Source organism: Rhipicephalus microplus, chromosome 5, assembly GCF_043290135.1.
Source record: "Rhipicephalus microplus isolate Deutch F79 chromosome 5, USDA_Rmic, whole genome shotgun sequence".
Lineage (NCBI taxonomy): Eukaryota > Metazoa > Arthropoda > Arachnida > Ixodida > Ixodidae > Rhipicephalus > Rhipicephalus microplus.
Window position 1 is genome coordinate 191,888,675 of NC_134704.1, and position 15,529 is coordinate 191,904,203.

Below are 15,529 nucleotides of genomic sequence, written 5' to 3' on the forward strand. Positions count from 1 at the left end.
GTCGGCAGAAACAGTCTTATGACTTTCGGAAACGACTCGAAAGACAGAACGGTCTTCATCGGGTCGTTGTGTCGAGGGAGGCTCTTTGACAGTTCGTTGGGACGCGGCTTCACCCCCAGGAGCCGCGTTTTCTAGTTTCCCCTGTGGGGACTCGGTGACCGGCCTCTGAAAGGAGCATAAAATGACGAGGGAATGCTACGTGACGTGGGGCGGTGAGGTGATAGTGATCGTGATTGGGGGCATTGACAAAGGCGAGGAGCTTGCTGGCCCGCAAGGTACACTTCGATGTGGCGGGGATGCTCACTGTAACGTGGGCACCGAGCATCAAGGTGAAAGCCACGAAGACCAAGTTGGCGGTACTGGCAATTACGGTAGACGTGACCCGCTTCACCACAGTGGTAGCAGAGTGGACGGTTATCTGACGTACACCACACGCTGGCCTTTGTAGCGTTCTGCCGCGATCAAGTCGAACGATAAGTTGGTGCACTCGGAAACCTTGAAGCGGGTGGCGAAATCGAAGAGGTGTCCTGGAATCCATGGCTAGCCTGATCCATTGTCCCCATGGTGGGATCAGGGCCATGTGGTGCAGGAGATCGCCGAGCCGCCGCATAAATCAGCACAGGGGCGTCAGGCCTTGTTGGCATGAGTGGGGTGACCACCTGTTAGATCTCATTTTGGATTAAGTCTGCGAAAGCACTTACGGTTGGTTGGGGTCCCGCTGCTTGGAGTTGGCGCAGCTCGTCCCGCACAACGCTTCTTATGAACTCTGCCAGGCCATTCCTCTTGCTGTCAGCGCCGACAGAGCATGCAGCAGGGGTCACGTCATGGCGTTCATACTCTGACGACCGATACTGGAGAGTACGCTCCATTGTATTTGCCTCATTTGTGAACTCAGCCACAGTCGTCGGTGGATTGCGCACGAGTCCAGCGAAGAGCTCCTCTTTTACCCCAAGCATTAAATGCCGCACCTTCTTTTCCTCAGGCATCGCAGGGTCATCACGCTTGAAGAGTCGAAGCATGTCCTCGACAAACATCGAAACTCTCTCGTTGGGTTGTTGGTTCTGAGACGAGACAGCCTGCTCCGCTCTGTCTTTTCTTTCAGGGCTGCAGTACGCATCACAAAACTGTCGGCTGAACTCTTGCCACGTTGCAAAGAAACCTTCATGATTCGCATACCAGGTTTTGGCAGAGTCTTCTAACGCAAAGTAAACTCTCCGCTGCTTGCGAGCTACATCCCATTCGATGATGTTGGCAACTCGATCAAAGTGGCCAAGCTAGTCATCAACATCTTCATAAATTTCTCCATGAATTGAGCGTGGTGTTGGTGGCGCATGCAAAACATGTGGGAGAAAAGATAGGCGTCGTTGGTTTGACTCGCCTGGTTGGTAGTTGATGTTGCCATCTCATCTTGAGAGAGGGGACCGTACTCGGGAAATAGTCCTCGCAGGCGGCGACTGCTTCTTGCTGTGGGAGCTGTAGCTGTCTCCAAGTAGCTCGGTGTGTCAGCTGAAAACGTGCCGCCGAGGCGCATTTACCCCGCACTTCTACCAGTGCCGCGAACGTAATAACAGACAGCGACGAATTGACGTCTTGCTCGCCCTCAGACCAGGAAGCAAAAAAGCCCTCTTTTTTCTTCACTTCCAAGTGATTCCACCTACAGTTGATGACTCATACCCATTACCTGTGACACTATTGTAAGAAGCTCATGCACCGGCGTACTCATGCAGCATAAAAAACCGCTGACAATGAGTGCGTTGCGCTGCCTGTTGCTTCGACAAAACATAAGCTTGTACGAAACCATCAGCATGCGACGTAAAACTGCGAATCACGACGAATACGCAAAGCATAGTTAAGTTTCTAAGATTTACCCAACGCTAAGACAAGCATGTTGATGGCACGTGTGATATGTCTCAATGAAAAGTAATATGTTAAATACACTGGCATCTGCATATAGTATCAGCGTTCCAAGAGTGATTTGCTTACCTTGTAACAAATACCGTGCAAGTCATAAGAAGCAGGATAGAGAAAAGGAAGGCCAGGGGTGATAGCCACGTTGACTTCGATGGTGGTGGCTCTGCGTTATCAGAAGCAAAAACAGACAGATTTGGTGGAACTGATTCGGTCGGCAAGCAAATAAATAAAAGTAAGGATGTGGTCGCTAAGACAGCTGAACAAAGAAAATAGATTGGCCAATCGTATAATATTTGGTAGCAAAAGAAGCCGCCCATCTGCAGTGACTTTGCCTCTTTAGTTTGAACATGCTGCATTGCTAATTGAAACCGGGACTGCGATCAAAGGCAGACTTTTGTGATACGAAATGGGTCTTCAACTATACAGCGGCAACAAATTGCCACACTCTATTACCGATGATAAGACCAGAAGATCGGTGGCGCAATTCGTAGTGCATTTGACAAAATAGACATTCTGTTGCCACAGGAATTGCCTCAGTATCGGCATTGCTTGCCAAGTAGTCGACGTCCGCTGTAGTCTATCGGTCGCCACTCGTTAATCGTGCAAAAAGGCTGAGCAGCTCAACTCAACTTCGTGTTTTTGCAAAGTGGTCTTGCACACTTTTTTGCGCTAGCGCGTGCCGAGTTTGTCGCTTTTTTATAAAATAAGCGATGCTATTGCTCTGTCAGATCATACTTTGCACAGTGTGTGTGTGTGTGTGTGTGTGTGCGTGCGTGTGTGCGTGTGTGTGTGTGTGAGAGAGAGAGAGAGACACCATGATGAATGGGCGACGTGGCCTCGCTCATACACCATGTTCATTCTATTCTGATTTCTTTATCGGCTTCTACCAACTATCGCTATCTTCTTCCGCCATAAGATTCCCTCTCCTCCCGAAAGAATGCGCGCGTTACAATCAACAAAACAACAAAAAGCATAAAGTGAACAATGTCAAAATGCGCAGGATTTCGATTACAGAAGAGAGTTTCTTAACTCGCACAAAAGGTTCACAGCAGATGGCAGCAGTGCGGTGATATTGTCGCGAAAGGCAGAGTTAAGCAGAATGCTTTTTCTTTTTCCAATGGTGTTACATTCTTTTTTGACTGCTCTTGAAGAAAAACCCCCAAAGAAGAATTCTAGCCGTTGGGGGGGAAGCTACATCTTGTCGATTCCTTCGCGCCCCGTGCGCAAACGACTGCAGGAACACAGCGGGGGTGTTTCGCGGGACGACCAGGGGCCGAAAACTGAGACCATGTGTGCGCGTTGCCTCTGCTTGCCGGAGTGTGGTGTGTACAGAAAGTGAACTGGTTTTGTCGCGAGGCAGGCTTCAGGTAACCACGAAAAGTCCTGTTGATTTGGTTATCCTCGGCTTGCCTGATTGGTCCGCGCAACCGGGGATGCTAAAAAACCCCTATTTAAGCAACGAATTGGGCTATTTTTGAGGAGAGCGGAGTCGGGGTGAACAACGCATCTCACCACCGGAGACCAGTCATGCAAGCCGAGGGGTATGCCATCATTTTCTATGTTTTGTCTTTGTGACCTAGTGCATTTTGTAAATTGAAGTTGTGTTGGCTAAATAAACCCCCAATGATTGCTCCCCGAAATCATCGTGTTGACTTCTCATTGATTGCCTCCGCGGAGTTTCACCCATACTTATTCGTCTCCCTGGACTTCCGATGCGCCTAACTTTGAACAACCCCGACGTTTCGCTACAAATTGGCGGAGGTTGCTCGGTAACGATAGTTCCGCTCTGAAATTATGCCTCGAGTCAACAACAAATATCAGGAACCTACGTCTGAATGCTTTACTAAGACGGAACCCCCTACTTTCTTCTCTGCTTTATCTACACCCTAAGCTAAACCCTTCGTGGGACCACCAGTCTTGAGAGGCGCGCCGGAGGAATCTATTTCCTAGTGACTACTTTGCTATGAACATGTAGCGTCGCTTAACAATTGGGACCAAGCCACGAAGGTGAAATTTCTATATCTGGCTTTAGACGGTGATGCGAAAAAGTGGCACACTACTCAAATTCTAACCGGTGCCTCTAATACTAGAGAAGACTGGGCGATGGTACTAAAAACGCCTTTTACGAGTCGCCACTCAATCGAGATCGGCCATTCGCGGCTACAAAACCACACTCAATTGCCGTCCGAAACCCCCGAGCAATACTGCTATGACGTCGTACAGCTGTGTGCAAGAGGGAACCCGTCCATGACGGAAGATGATCGGTTGCGGCACCTTATGCACTGTTTGCGTCCGGATGTTTTGGAGAAGATGATAATCGCAAACCCGGAGAGCTGCGCTGCATTCCTCCAAACTTTGCTACGCATAAATCGGGCAGCTTTGATGAGCCGTGCGTCGAGGCCACAACCAATTGGCATCCAGTATTCTACCGGATCGCCGTCATTGATGCAAAACTTCGCGCATACCGTAGGGTTCGCACCCGCCGCAGCGACAGGGCACCCTCCTCTTACGTGTGTCGCCACTTGCGCCGCAGCCGAATTGCTTTGCCCGCGGGAGGCTGCCGACCGTGAGAGACACCTGAAAGCAATTGCGGACTCGATCGCCTTGCTGTCTGACCGTCTAAGAAGTATCGAAGACGAGGTGCGTCGCCCCCCGAAGCCTTGGCCTCAGAGAACTTCCCGTGCCAACGACGGGCGTCCCCGATGCCAGATTTGCCGCCGCATAGGTCACATAGCACAACAGTGCTGGCGGCGGTTCCAAGATGGCAGGAACGATCAGGCGGAGCTCCTAGGCAATCAGAATGGGCAGCCTAATTCTTCGGGAAACGAGAACGGCCAGGCCTAGGGGGCCAGCCTGGCCACCCCATCGGCACATTGTCGGAAGGTCAGCTTGTCACAGTCCCTACACGAGCCAACAGTACAGAAACAAAACTTGTAATTGATCCAATCTCGTCCGTAAATGTCATCTCAGAAGAATTAGCTAACAAAATATGTGCTTCATCCAAATCGAGAAAAGACATATTCATCCGAGGAATCAGCGGAGGCTTGCTCCCCCCAATGGTGAAGCTGAAATAAAACTTGAATTTGGCACCACAAAAGATCACGAGACGTTTTTATTGGTCAAGGATTGCCCATACGACCTTCTCGGTGGTCTTCTTTTTTGTCGAGCAGCCCAGCTTCTCATTGATTTCTTCAAAAAATAGCTGCAACTAATCGGTGAAGTTTTCCGGCTACGTATAAACTCAAGTGCTCCCGAACATAATGATGTTCTTACAGTGCGGTGCCACGAGCGAATTCCCATTGAACCTCGCACAGAAGTAGCTATTGAAGCAAAGGTCACAAGGGACGGAATTAACCTCGTCGAACCGAACAGCACGCTCAGAAACGGACTTCAGGTTGCACGCACAATAACGAAGGTCGTGCATGAAAGAGGCCTCATTCGCATAGCTAATCCTACCATCACGCCAGTAAACCTGCTCAGCGGAGGAAAGCTTTGATGGGCTTCATCTATTCATGACGCAGAGCTGGCAATCACGGCCCCCGAGAACGACTGAGTGCCTTAAGAGTTTGACATAGAGACTGGGGATCACCTACAGCCGTCTGAACGAGATGAGCTGCTGTCGCTCATTGAGAAGTACCACCATCTATTTACGAGCAGTGACAACCTCATTCGGCAGAGTCATGTCGCTGAACATGTGATCGAAACAGGCGATTCTCGACCAATTCATCAGCACCCATATCGTCATTCCCCTTTTGAAAGGCAACATATTGAGCAACAAGTAGAAGGAATGCTGCGCGATGGGATAATTAGAGAGTCTCGCATTCCTTTTCCTCGTGGCTTCTTCACGAGGACCTGTTGTCCTCGTGAAGAAGCCAAATGGGATTTGGCGTTTCTGCGTCGATTTCCGCAGAGTCAATGAGGTCACTAAAAAAGATGTGCACCCACTGCCACAAATTGATGACATTCTCGACGTGCTTCAGGGGTCAAAATTTTTCACCACACTTGATCTAACATCAGGCTACTGGCAAGTGGGCTTCAAGGAGGAAGATAAGCAAAAGACCGCATTTGCCTTTGGACCCGGCCTGTACGAGTTGAATGTTGTACCTTTCGGCCTGTGCGACGCCCCTGCCACATTCTAGAAAATGATTAACAAAGTCCTCAATGGTCTTCTCTGGAGAGTTTGTTTGGCCTACTTGGACGACATCATTATTTTCTCGAAGACTATGGCAACTCATTTGCAAAATTTGTAAAGTGTGTTTTCGGCTTTGGACGCGGCAAACTTACGAATGAAGTCCGAAAAATGCAGCTCCGCCCGCCAGGAGATCAAATATCTTGGACACATTCTCACAGGTGAAAGCATCTGGCCGGACCTGGACAAAGTAGCAGCTATGGAAAAATTCTCCAAGCCACTAAACAAGAAAGGTGTACAAAGCTTTCTCGGAATCTGTAACTACTATCGGCGATTTATCAAAGATTTCTCTCGTATTTTTCGACCTTTGACCTACTTAACCAAAAAGGATGTTCCTTTCGTGTGGGATGCGGCATGCAAACAGGCCATGCAATCCCTCAAAGAGAAGCTGATAACAGCCCCAATTCTGTGTCAGTTTGAGCCAGGAAAGCCGATAGAGGTGCACCCTGATGCCTGTGATTACGGCATTGGCGCCGTGCTTGTACAGAAAATTGGAATTCAAGAGAGAGTTGTCGCCTATGCCAGCCGCCACTTTAACAAGGCTAAGATGAACTACAGTACAATTGAGAAAGAATGTCTCGCCGTTGTGCACGCCTGCGGACCGTTTCGGCTATACGTCTTTGGTGCTAAGTTCATGGTCGTGACTGACCAAGCCAGCCTGGCTTGGCTAATGAAAGTAAGGAGTCCGAACGGTCGTCTTATGCGATGATCCCTGTTGCTTCAGAAATTCGACATAACGTTGCGACACAGCCCTGGCCTCAAGAATGGAATTGCAGACACGCTTGCCTACCTTCCTCTTGGTCCCGTGACTGTAAGCGAAGAAAACCCCTTACCGTTGCTAGTTCTGGATCAGGCGGATGTTGGAAAAAAGCAGAGGGCAGACCCATAAATGAAAGGAATTTCGCAGCGCGTCGAGCACCCGGATGCGCCCGTTGTCAGGAGAACCAAAAGAACGGCATGGGGCTTTCGGTTGATCGACGGTGTACTGTATCGAAGGGCGAAAGGGTTTCAGGAGGATCATGTGGCGCTCGTTGTTCCCAAGTGCTTGAGATCTGAGGTTTCAAGATACTGCCATGACGACACCACGGCAGGCCACTTAGGTGTCAAGCACATATGGGAGAAAGTTTGTTGCCGATATTTCTGGCCGAAAATGTTCTCGTACGTAAGCAAGTACGTTCTCTCCTGCCCCGACTGTGAGACATGAAAGCAACCACCAGGGACGCCGGCCGGTTTCCTCCAACCGATGCCACCTGCAGGTTGACCTTTTCAGCAGGTGGGCATGGACTTTATTGGGCGTTTCACAAAATCCAAAGCAGGGAACCACTACATCGTCGCGATTAACAACTACCATATGAAATGGGTCGAGGCTGTCGCGTGTCCAGCGGCCACTGCCGCAGAAGCAGCAAGAGCTTTCGTCGAACAAATCTTCCTACGTCATGGTGCACCGGAGAAAGTAATAAGCGATCGTGGACAGCACTTTGTCGCCAATTTGACCGAAGAAATATTCCGGCTCGTCGGTAGCGAGCATGCCCCCACAACAGCATACCACCCACAGGCCAACGGCTTGTGCGAGTGTTTTAACCACACGTTGGCTGACATGCCTAGCATGTGAGTTTCCTCACACCACCGCGACTGAGATGAATTTCTACCGTACGTTCTTTTTCCATACAATTCTTCCACCCATGAGACGACTGGATTCACTTCCTTCTTTCTTCTTTACGGACATGAACCAACACCGGTGGATGTATAGGTCGGGCACACAACATGGATTCGACTACACCTTGGATGCAATGAAAGTGGCTCGCAGGCTGCGGCAGGCTCAAAAACTAGTAAATGAACGGGAGAAGCGTCAGCAGGAGAAGAACAAACGCAGTTATGATGCTAGGTGACGAAGTGTTGTTTATCATCAGGGCGACTTGGTGTACTTGTGGACTCCCTCCCGGGCGAAAGGGAAGACGACGAAGCTTCTTTAGAAATACCACTGACCTTTCCGTCTTGTGGGCCGGGTAGCCGAGAACAACTGGGAGGAGGTAGACCAAACTGCCAAAAACGTGACTTTGTGAATGTGGCGCATATAAAGCCCTGCCACGTTCGATTGAACTCCGATGCCGACGACGCGGACGATGAGTCTGTTGATAATCATGAGGTGCGCGATCTAGGTGGTGATGTGCGCGAGTGCAGTGCAGGAGAGATGACCGTGGATTGCATCGAAGTGTTGTGCGCGAGTGCGGCTACAATGGTGATGCGCGCGAGTGTGGTTCGCGAGTGCGCCAAGAACTTCGTTTGCGTCGTGGTGTGTGCGAGACAGAGACCAGTGATTCAGAGCAGTGCAAAGGCTCCGACACTGAAGCTTAACTTTACAGCTATTGGAAGGGATTTCCAAGAGCCGACAAGGGGCGACGAAAGGTCGCCGCTTACGACACTGACACTGATTTGAATTATAGTGCCAACAAGTGAACGTCCATGCTTTTCGTTTTACGACATTGTGTTGCTTACGTTTTCTTGTAACGCGATTTATCACTTGTTGTTTTAAACAAACGTAGTTTTAAGTTTTCCCCTTTAAACAGATTTATAAACTTCTCCTAAGTGTGCACCCCAATATCCGCTTGAAGGTAAGATTGCTTTTGGCATATTTGTTTGTGTGCATTGTAAATAAAACGAGTGGGTCACTCTTTTTCGTAGGGAGTAGGTGTCGCCAAAGGCAGAGTTAAGCAGAATGCTTTTTCTTTTTCCAATGGTGTTACATTATTTTTCGACTGCTCATGAAGAAAAACCCCCAAAGAGGAATTCTAGCCATTGGGGGGGGGGGGGGGGAAGCTACATCCAATCGTTTCCTTCGCGCCCCGTGCGCAAACGACTGCAGGCACACAGCGGAGGTGTTTCGCGGGACGACCAGAGGCCGAAAATTGAGAACTGGTGTGCGCATCGCCTCTGCTTGCCGGATTGTGGTGTGTACAGAAAGTGAACTGGTTTTGTCGCGAGGCAGGCTTCAGGCAGCCACAAAAACTCATGTTGATTTGGTTATCCTCGGCTTGCCTGATTGGTCCGCGCAACTGGGGACGCTAAAAAAACCCTATTTAAGCAGCGACTCGGGCTTTTTTTGAGTAGAGCGGAGTCGGGGTCAACAGCGCATTTCACCACCGGAGACCAGCCATGCAAGCCGTGGGGTATGCCACCATTTTCTGTTTTGTCTTTGTGACCTAGTGCACTTTGTAAATTGAATTGGCGTTGTCTAAATAAACCCCCTTTGATTGCTCCTGGAAATCATTTTTTTGACTTCGTATCGATTGCCTCCGCGGAGTTTCACCCACACTTATTCGTCTCCCTGGTCTTCCGATGGGCCTTACGTTGAAAAACCCCGACGTTTCGCTACAATATCTAGGGTAGCTCTGGGGAACGAGGCTGGCTGTTGCGCCCGGGATAGCATAACTCCACCTTGCACACCTGCGCTGATGACTACTTGACTTGAGATCTTATGAAGAACGAACATGTCTTGAAATCTGTGTAGCATTGAATCGACGGATGTCTTTGGCATCGCATCCAGTGCTGTCGTGGCAACAGACGTTTTGCTTCTAGTTGGCCTGTGTGAGAACCAAGGCTGATGAGATGATGTCTTTTGTTTCTCTGTTGTACATGTAGTAGCTTGATGTCTCTTTCGAAAGTTTCTGTGGCGTTCTCTCAGTTTGTTGAATGGCAGGCACAGCTTTGAGAACTGGTGCAGAAAATGTTGTCGACGTTGCTTTTTACGAAGAAGGCTTAGGCATTGACTTTGTCTTTGCTTCTTCAATTGCTGTTGTCTCTAATGACCCTTGATTGATATGTGAGGTTTAACGTTCCAAAACCACCCTTTCATTATGAGAGACGCGTCTCTAATGACCTTTAAGCCAAAAGTGTACTCGTGAGGAGGTTTCACTTGATCGTTGTTCTTGTTCGAGTAGCCGTTGTGTTTTCTGGAGCTCGCGGATTCGTCTTTGTTGAAATTGCTCGTTTTGTTGCGAAAGTTGGTCAGATGGGCATCTTGCAGGAACATGAGTCTGCTTTTGTTGCATGGTGATGCGATCAGTGGATAGTCGGTAGTCGATACTGTACTGTTGGGCTTGTCTTGCGGTGAAAGCAGTGTGACGGACTGATGAGAAAGCTCTTAAGATGATTGTGAGTCATCATTGATTTTAAATGCTTCTTTCGGTTGACGATGCACCGGCGTTGGTGGATTCGAAATTCCTGCAGTGCTTTCACTCACATGTGTAATATCAGTTGTCGATGAGAGCACAACAGACATGCGATAAGGTGGTTCTGATGGCGTATGTTTTCTTTTTCTTTTTGCAGCGTGATTAGGTTGAGAATGTCTGTCGAACGACCCTGGTCTAGAACGTCAGGGTGTGGGCTGGTATTGTAAGGATTTACCAGCTTGTCTCGCGTAAATTCCGTCACACGTTCAAAACCGTCTGGGTCTTGTGTGTGACACAAAGCTTCAAGGGATTTGGGTGGTTAAGTTAAATCTGAAGCATTGTGGTGCAGTGAACATGTAGAAAATGTCGATTTCAATGTTCTTGGGAAAGCCGGCTTTAGCTACAGCCTTTTGGCGAAGTGGTCTAGACTCCTTTCGGTATACGGAGTCTTTACCTTGCCTGTTGATACCTGGAAGGTACCAGTCGTGGTCAAATGCGTGACGTTTTTTCGGAAGAGTCATTTGATGATGCAATGGTGGTACATTTTCTCTGAGGCCTCGTTTGTAAAATAGGCTTACTGCGGGAAGACTTCGCGTAACTGTTATGGCTGAGTTGAAAAGCATTCCACTGATGAGGTATGAACAGGTCTTCATCGTATTCTTTGAAACGGGTGATCATTTCTTCTTTGATCTTTTTCGGACATCGTTCTCAAAGATGTGGGTGAGGTAAAATTTAAATGCCTCACCTGAAATGTAGTCAGTGAAGTTGGTGATGATCTCCCGTTCCGACCAAGATGCTTCGGCGGTGTGGAGCTGAAACAAGTTGAACCAGTCCTGTACAGGTCCATCGTCTGCTGTTCCTGTGTACTTCAGGATGTCGAGGTCTGTCAGTTATGTTGCCATGGTGCCAGTGACGACATACAGCAATAATCCGCTTCTGCAGTCCACATACGGTCAAGGCGTCACATTGAGGGCTTCGTTGATGGTGCGTGGCTGGTGAAGTGGCTTCCAGGTCTTCATTCTGTCGACTCGTGTGATGCTATGATGAATGGGCGACGTGGCCTGGCACATACGACATGTTTATTCTGAATTCTTCATCGGCTTCTGCCAACTATCGCTACCGCCTTACGTCACACACACACACACACACACACACACACAGATATATATATACATATCAATATATATATATATATGAGGTCTAACAGACAATAATGCGAAGAAATGTTTAGGAAAGTTATTAGACCAATGGCACTCTAAATATGAAGAAAAAAAAACAGGATGAAAAGATAGCTTCCCGTCACCCGGAACCTAACCTGCGACCTTCGAATAACGCGTTCGATGCTTTACCACTGAGCTATTACTGCGGCCATCCCCCCAGCCACTTTATTGGGTTTACTTATGAATTTTAACGAGGGAGTGTCAGTCAGTGCCACCTGTAGGCATGTAGGCGAGTGTAACACTCTTTATGAGCCTGTTTGACATCACGTAGCACGTGATATTATTACGAGCTGGCAGCTGACCAATAGTCCCTCGAATACAACCTATCGGCACCAAGTATGCCAGTACGATACACTTGTTAACGAATAAGGAAAAGAAGTGTATACTTAAGGGCTCGTCTTTTCGTGTTTTGACACAATATCAATGAGATGTAACAGACAATAATGCCAAGGAATGCATACTGGAAGTTCTTAGACTGATTGTATTGTAAATACGAAGAAAGAAAAGTCAGTGAAAAGATAGCTCGCCGTGACCAGGAACCGAACTGGCGACCTGCCAATAACGCGTTCGATGGTCTACCACTGAGCTACCACGGAGGCCTTCCCCCCAGCCACTTTTTTGGGTTTCTATGTGAATTTATACGTGGGAGTGTCAGTCGGTGCCACCAGTAACCATGAAGGCGAGTGTGGCGCACTTTTTATGAGCCCGTTTGGCGTCACGTAGCACGTGAATCTAGCACGACCTGGCAGCTGACCAATCGTCCCTCGTATATTAACAATAGCATATTGACAACATCATCGCATTTGGTGGAGGCTGCTGAGATCCCTAAGCAGACCTGGAGCTCCGCTCTCACAAGTTGGCTGGAAGACCACCGTACAACATGGCTGACACAGCCGCCAACCAGCCCATCCCAGCACAGCCAGCACCATCGGCTGCATCAAGCGATGATGTTCATTCAAACAAAGGAGTCGCAATAAGGTTGCGACTGAAAATAGGCGTACGGCAAGTCTGGCAAAGGCGGCACAGGTTCTCGCGCAATCAGAGCACGGTGTTTTTCGTTCTCTTTGAAAGGCGCATACGCGTTAGTGCGTATGCTCCACCACACATATATATATACTATGCAGAAGCGAGGAAGCATGACGTACGACGAAACACTTTCAGTAATCACATACGTTACGGGTGGGCTAGCCTTCGTCAGTGTGACCAAGGCTGGTCCACCAGCAGAAACGTTGATGATTGATTGATTTGTGGGGTTTACGTCCCAAAACCACCATTTGATTATGGGAGACGCCGTAGTGGAGGGCTCCGGAAATTTTGACCACCTGGGGTTCTTTAACCCAAATCTGAGTACACGGGCCTACAACATTTCCGCCTCCATCGGAAATGCAGCCGCCGCAGCCGGGAATCGAACCCGCGACCTGCGGGTCAGCATCCGAGTACCTTAGCCACTAGCCCACCGCGGCGGGGCAGTCCAGCAGAAACGTGTGTTTATTAAATGTGTTTCGTCGTACGTCATGCTTCCTCGCTTCCGGTTTTACTACGGAGCCAGTGCACTTCCTTCCTCGCTATATATATATATATATATATATATATATATATATATATATATATATATATATATATATATATATATATCTTTAAGTTTATATATTTGTCAAATATATGCTCCGTGAGCAATCACAACGTGGTTTATTTCAATGTTTTAACCTGACTCAATCCAGAACAACGCCAGATTTTCGTCAGATTTTCGTCAGATTTTCGTCAGATTTTCGTCAGCTCCGCCAGATTTTCGTCAACCCGTTAGTGCGCTCGGATATCGCCAAGAAGAGGCTTGGTGCACGTGTTCAACGCCCCGGCGAGTTTTACACTTCTTACATCGAAGATGTTCTCGCCCTTTGCCGCCGCATCGACAACTATATGGTGGAAAACGACCGTGTGCGTCACCTGCTAAAAGGCATTGCGACCGTCGCTTTTAATGCGCTTGTGGTGCAGAATCCCCAGACCGTCACCGATGTTGTAGCTACCTGTCAGCGCCTCGAGGAGGAGCTTCAAACCACTCGAGTGCAACCTGATATGCCTGATCTCAGCTCGAGTCACGACACGACAGATCTGCGTTCATTGATCCGCTCTATCATCCGCGAGGAACTTCATGCACAGGCTTCACCTCGCCACCTTGATATTCGAACGACGCCACCTGCTACTAGTTGACGCGACGTCGTGAGGGAGGAACTGGCCTTGATTACAGGCACACCAGTTCCGTGCTCAGATCCCGTGCCCATGCCAAGTTATGCTCACGGTGCTGCAACGACGCCTGCGCCCCACCAAAGCCTGGCCTCGATGACTGTCACACCTGTTCCGAGTTCTTATCCTGTGGCCATGCCAACTTGTGCTCAGGTTGCTGCTAGGACACCTGAATCACAGCACAGCTCAATGCAGCTACCAGTGCCCAATGTGCATGGCTCGCTCAACTCGCTCGCACCGCGACCATGTTCCTAGCCTTATAACACATGGCGCACTACACGACCGACTTGCTTTTATTGCGGCATCCGTGGTCATATTTCAAGGTATTGCCGACGCCGTCAACAAGACGAATGACGAAGCTACGGTGACTATGAACAGGACGACTTCTACCCAACTGGACCACCCTATCGCCGACAGTATCAGAACAGCACCCACCGGTCGCCATCTCCACAGAACTTTGCCTCAGTTGGCAGTTCCCGTTTCTCCCGTCGTCGCTCACCTTCACCGATGGGGCGTTCCTCCTCTCTCCATTCGACCTTCTACTTCGATTGCTGGCCGCCAACTGGAAAACTAAACAGTGCAGCTTCGGGAGGGAAAGCTGCATCTTTCTAACTGCATCAAACTGCTCCAGACCGCCCATCAAAAGATTTATTGGTGTATGTTGAAGGTGTACAGACAGAGGCACTAGTAGACACAGGCGCATCACTTTCCGTAATTCGTACAGACTATTGTGCCCGCTTGAAAAAAGTTAGGGCGCCATACGTTGGCCCTCCCCTTCGTTGCGCAGATGGAGTCCCTATTCAGCCTTGAAGTGTTTGTACAGTCCGCGTTTTCATAGATGGCATCCTTCACCACATTCAGTTTCTTGTACTTCCTTTGTGCACTCACACAGTCATTTTAGGATGGGACTTCCTTTCTTCGGCATCAGCTCTCATATCGTGTCGTCAGCGAGTAATCCATATGTCAGCTACTGAGAGTTCATCTGATGTCGATCCATACAGCTTCCGTTTCGTTGCTGTCGAGGATTGCTTCATTTCGCTAGGAGATTAACGAATTCTCACGATCGCTTCGGATACTATAGTTAACGGTGACGTGTTGATTGCTCCATAAGTTCCCTCCAAACCTGCGGGGCTTACCATTGCACCCGGCCTTGTGCGGTTTAACGACGGTAAGGCATTGGTCACCGCCTTGAACCTAATTTCATCGCTAGAGATGCTGCCCCAGGGCACTGCTGTGAGCTGCTTCGCTGACAGCGAGTCTTTTTCGCTGGTTCCTCTTCACGCAGAATCACCGCTTTCGTCTGCTACAACCGATACCAAGGCAACCACTACTGCTTTAAATGCTACCATAAGTCCTCATCTCACTGCTGAGAAAAAGAGAGACCTCTTAGACCTTCTCCAAAAGCACATCTTTTCGTTCAATGTATATTCCAAAGTTTTGGGCCGCACATCTGTTGCAGAGCACAGCATCGAAACCGAAGGCAGCTCCATTGTGCACCGCCGCCCATACCGTCTGTCTTCGGCGGAACGGCAAATGATTGAGGAAGAGGTCGCCGACATGCTCAAACGGTACATTATTCGACCTTCACCCAGCTCTTGGTCGTCTCCTGTGGTGTTGGTCCGGAAAAAGGATGGCTCTGTCCGCTTTTGTGTTGATTACAGAGCGCTAAATAGGATAACGAAAAAAAATGTATATCCGTTGCCACGCATAGATGATGCCCTGGACACCTTACAAGGCGCAGAATATTTCTCCAGCCTTGACCTTCGATCCGGGTATTGCCAAATACTTCTGCGCGAAGC

General features: G+C 49.0%; 1 protein-coding gene across 1 annotated transcript in view; it reads right to left on the bottom strand.

Moving 5' to 3' along the window:
* LOC119173296 (uncharacterized) overlaps nucleotides 1-15,529 on the bottom strand; it is a 1,087,060-nt gene that overhangs the window by 779,605 nt on the left and 291,926 nt on the right. Inside the window, exon 5 of the mRNA XM_075896327.1 lies at nucleotides 1,984-2,074. Coding sequence (XP_075752442.1) covers nucleotides 1,984-2,074 — 91 coding nt within the window. The remainder of the gene's footprint in view (nucleotides 1-1,983; nucleotides 2,075-15,529) is intronic.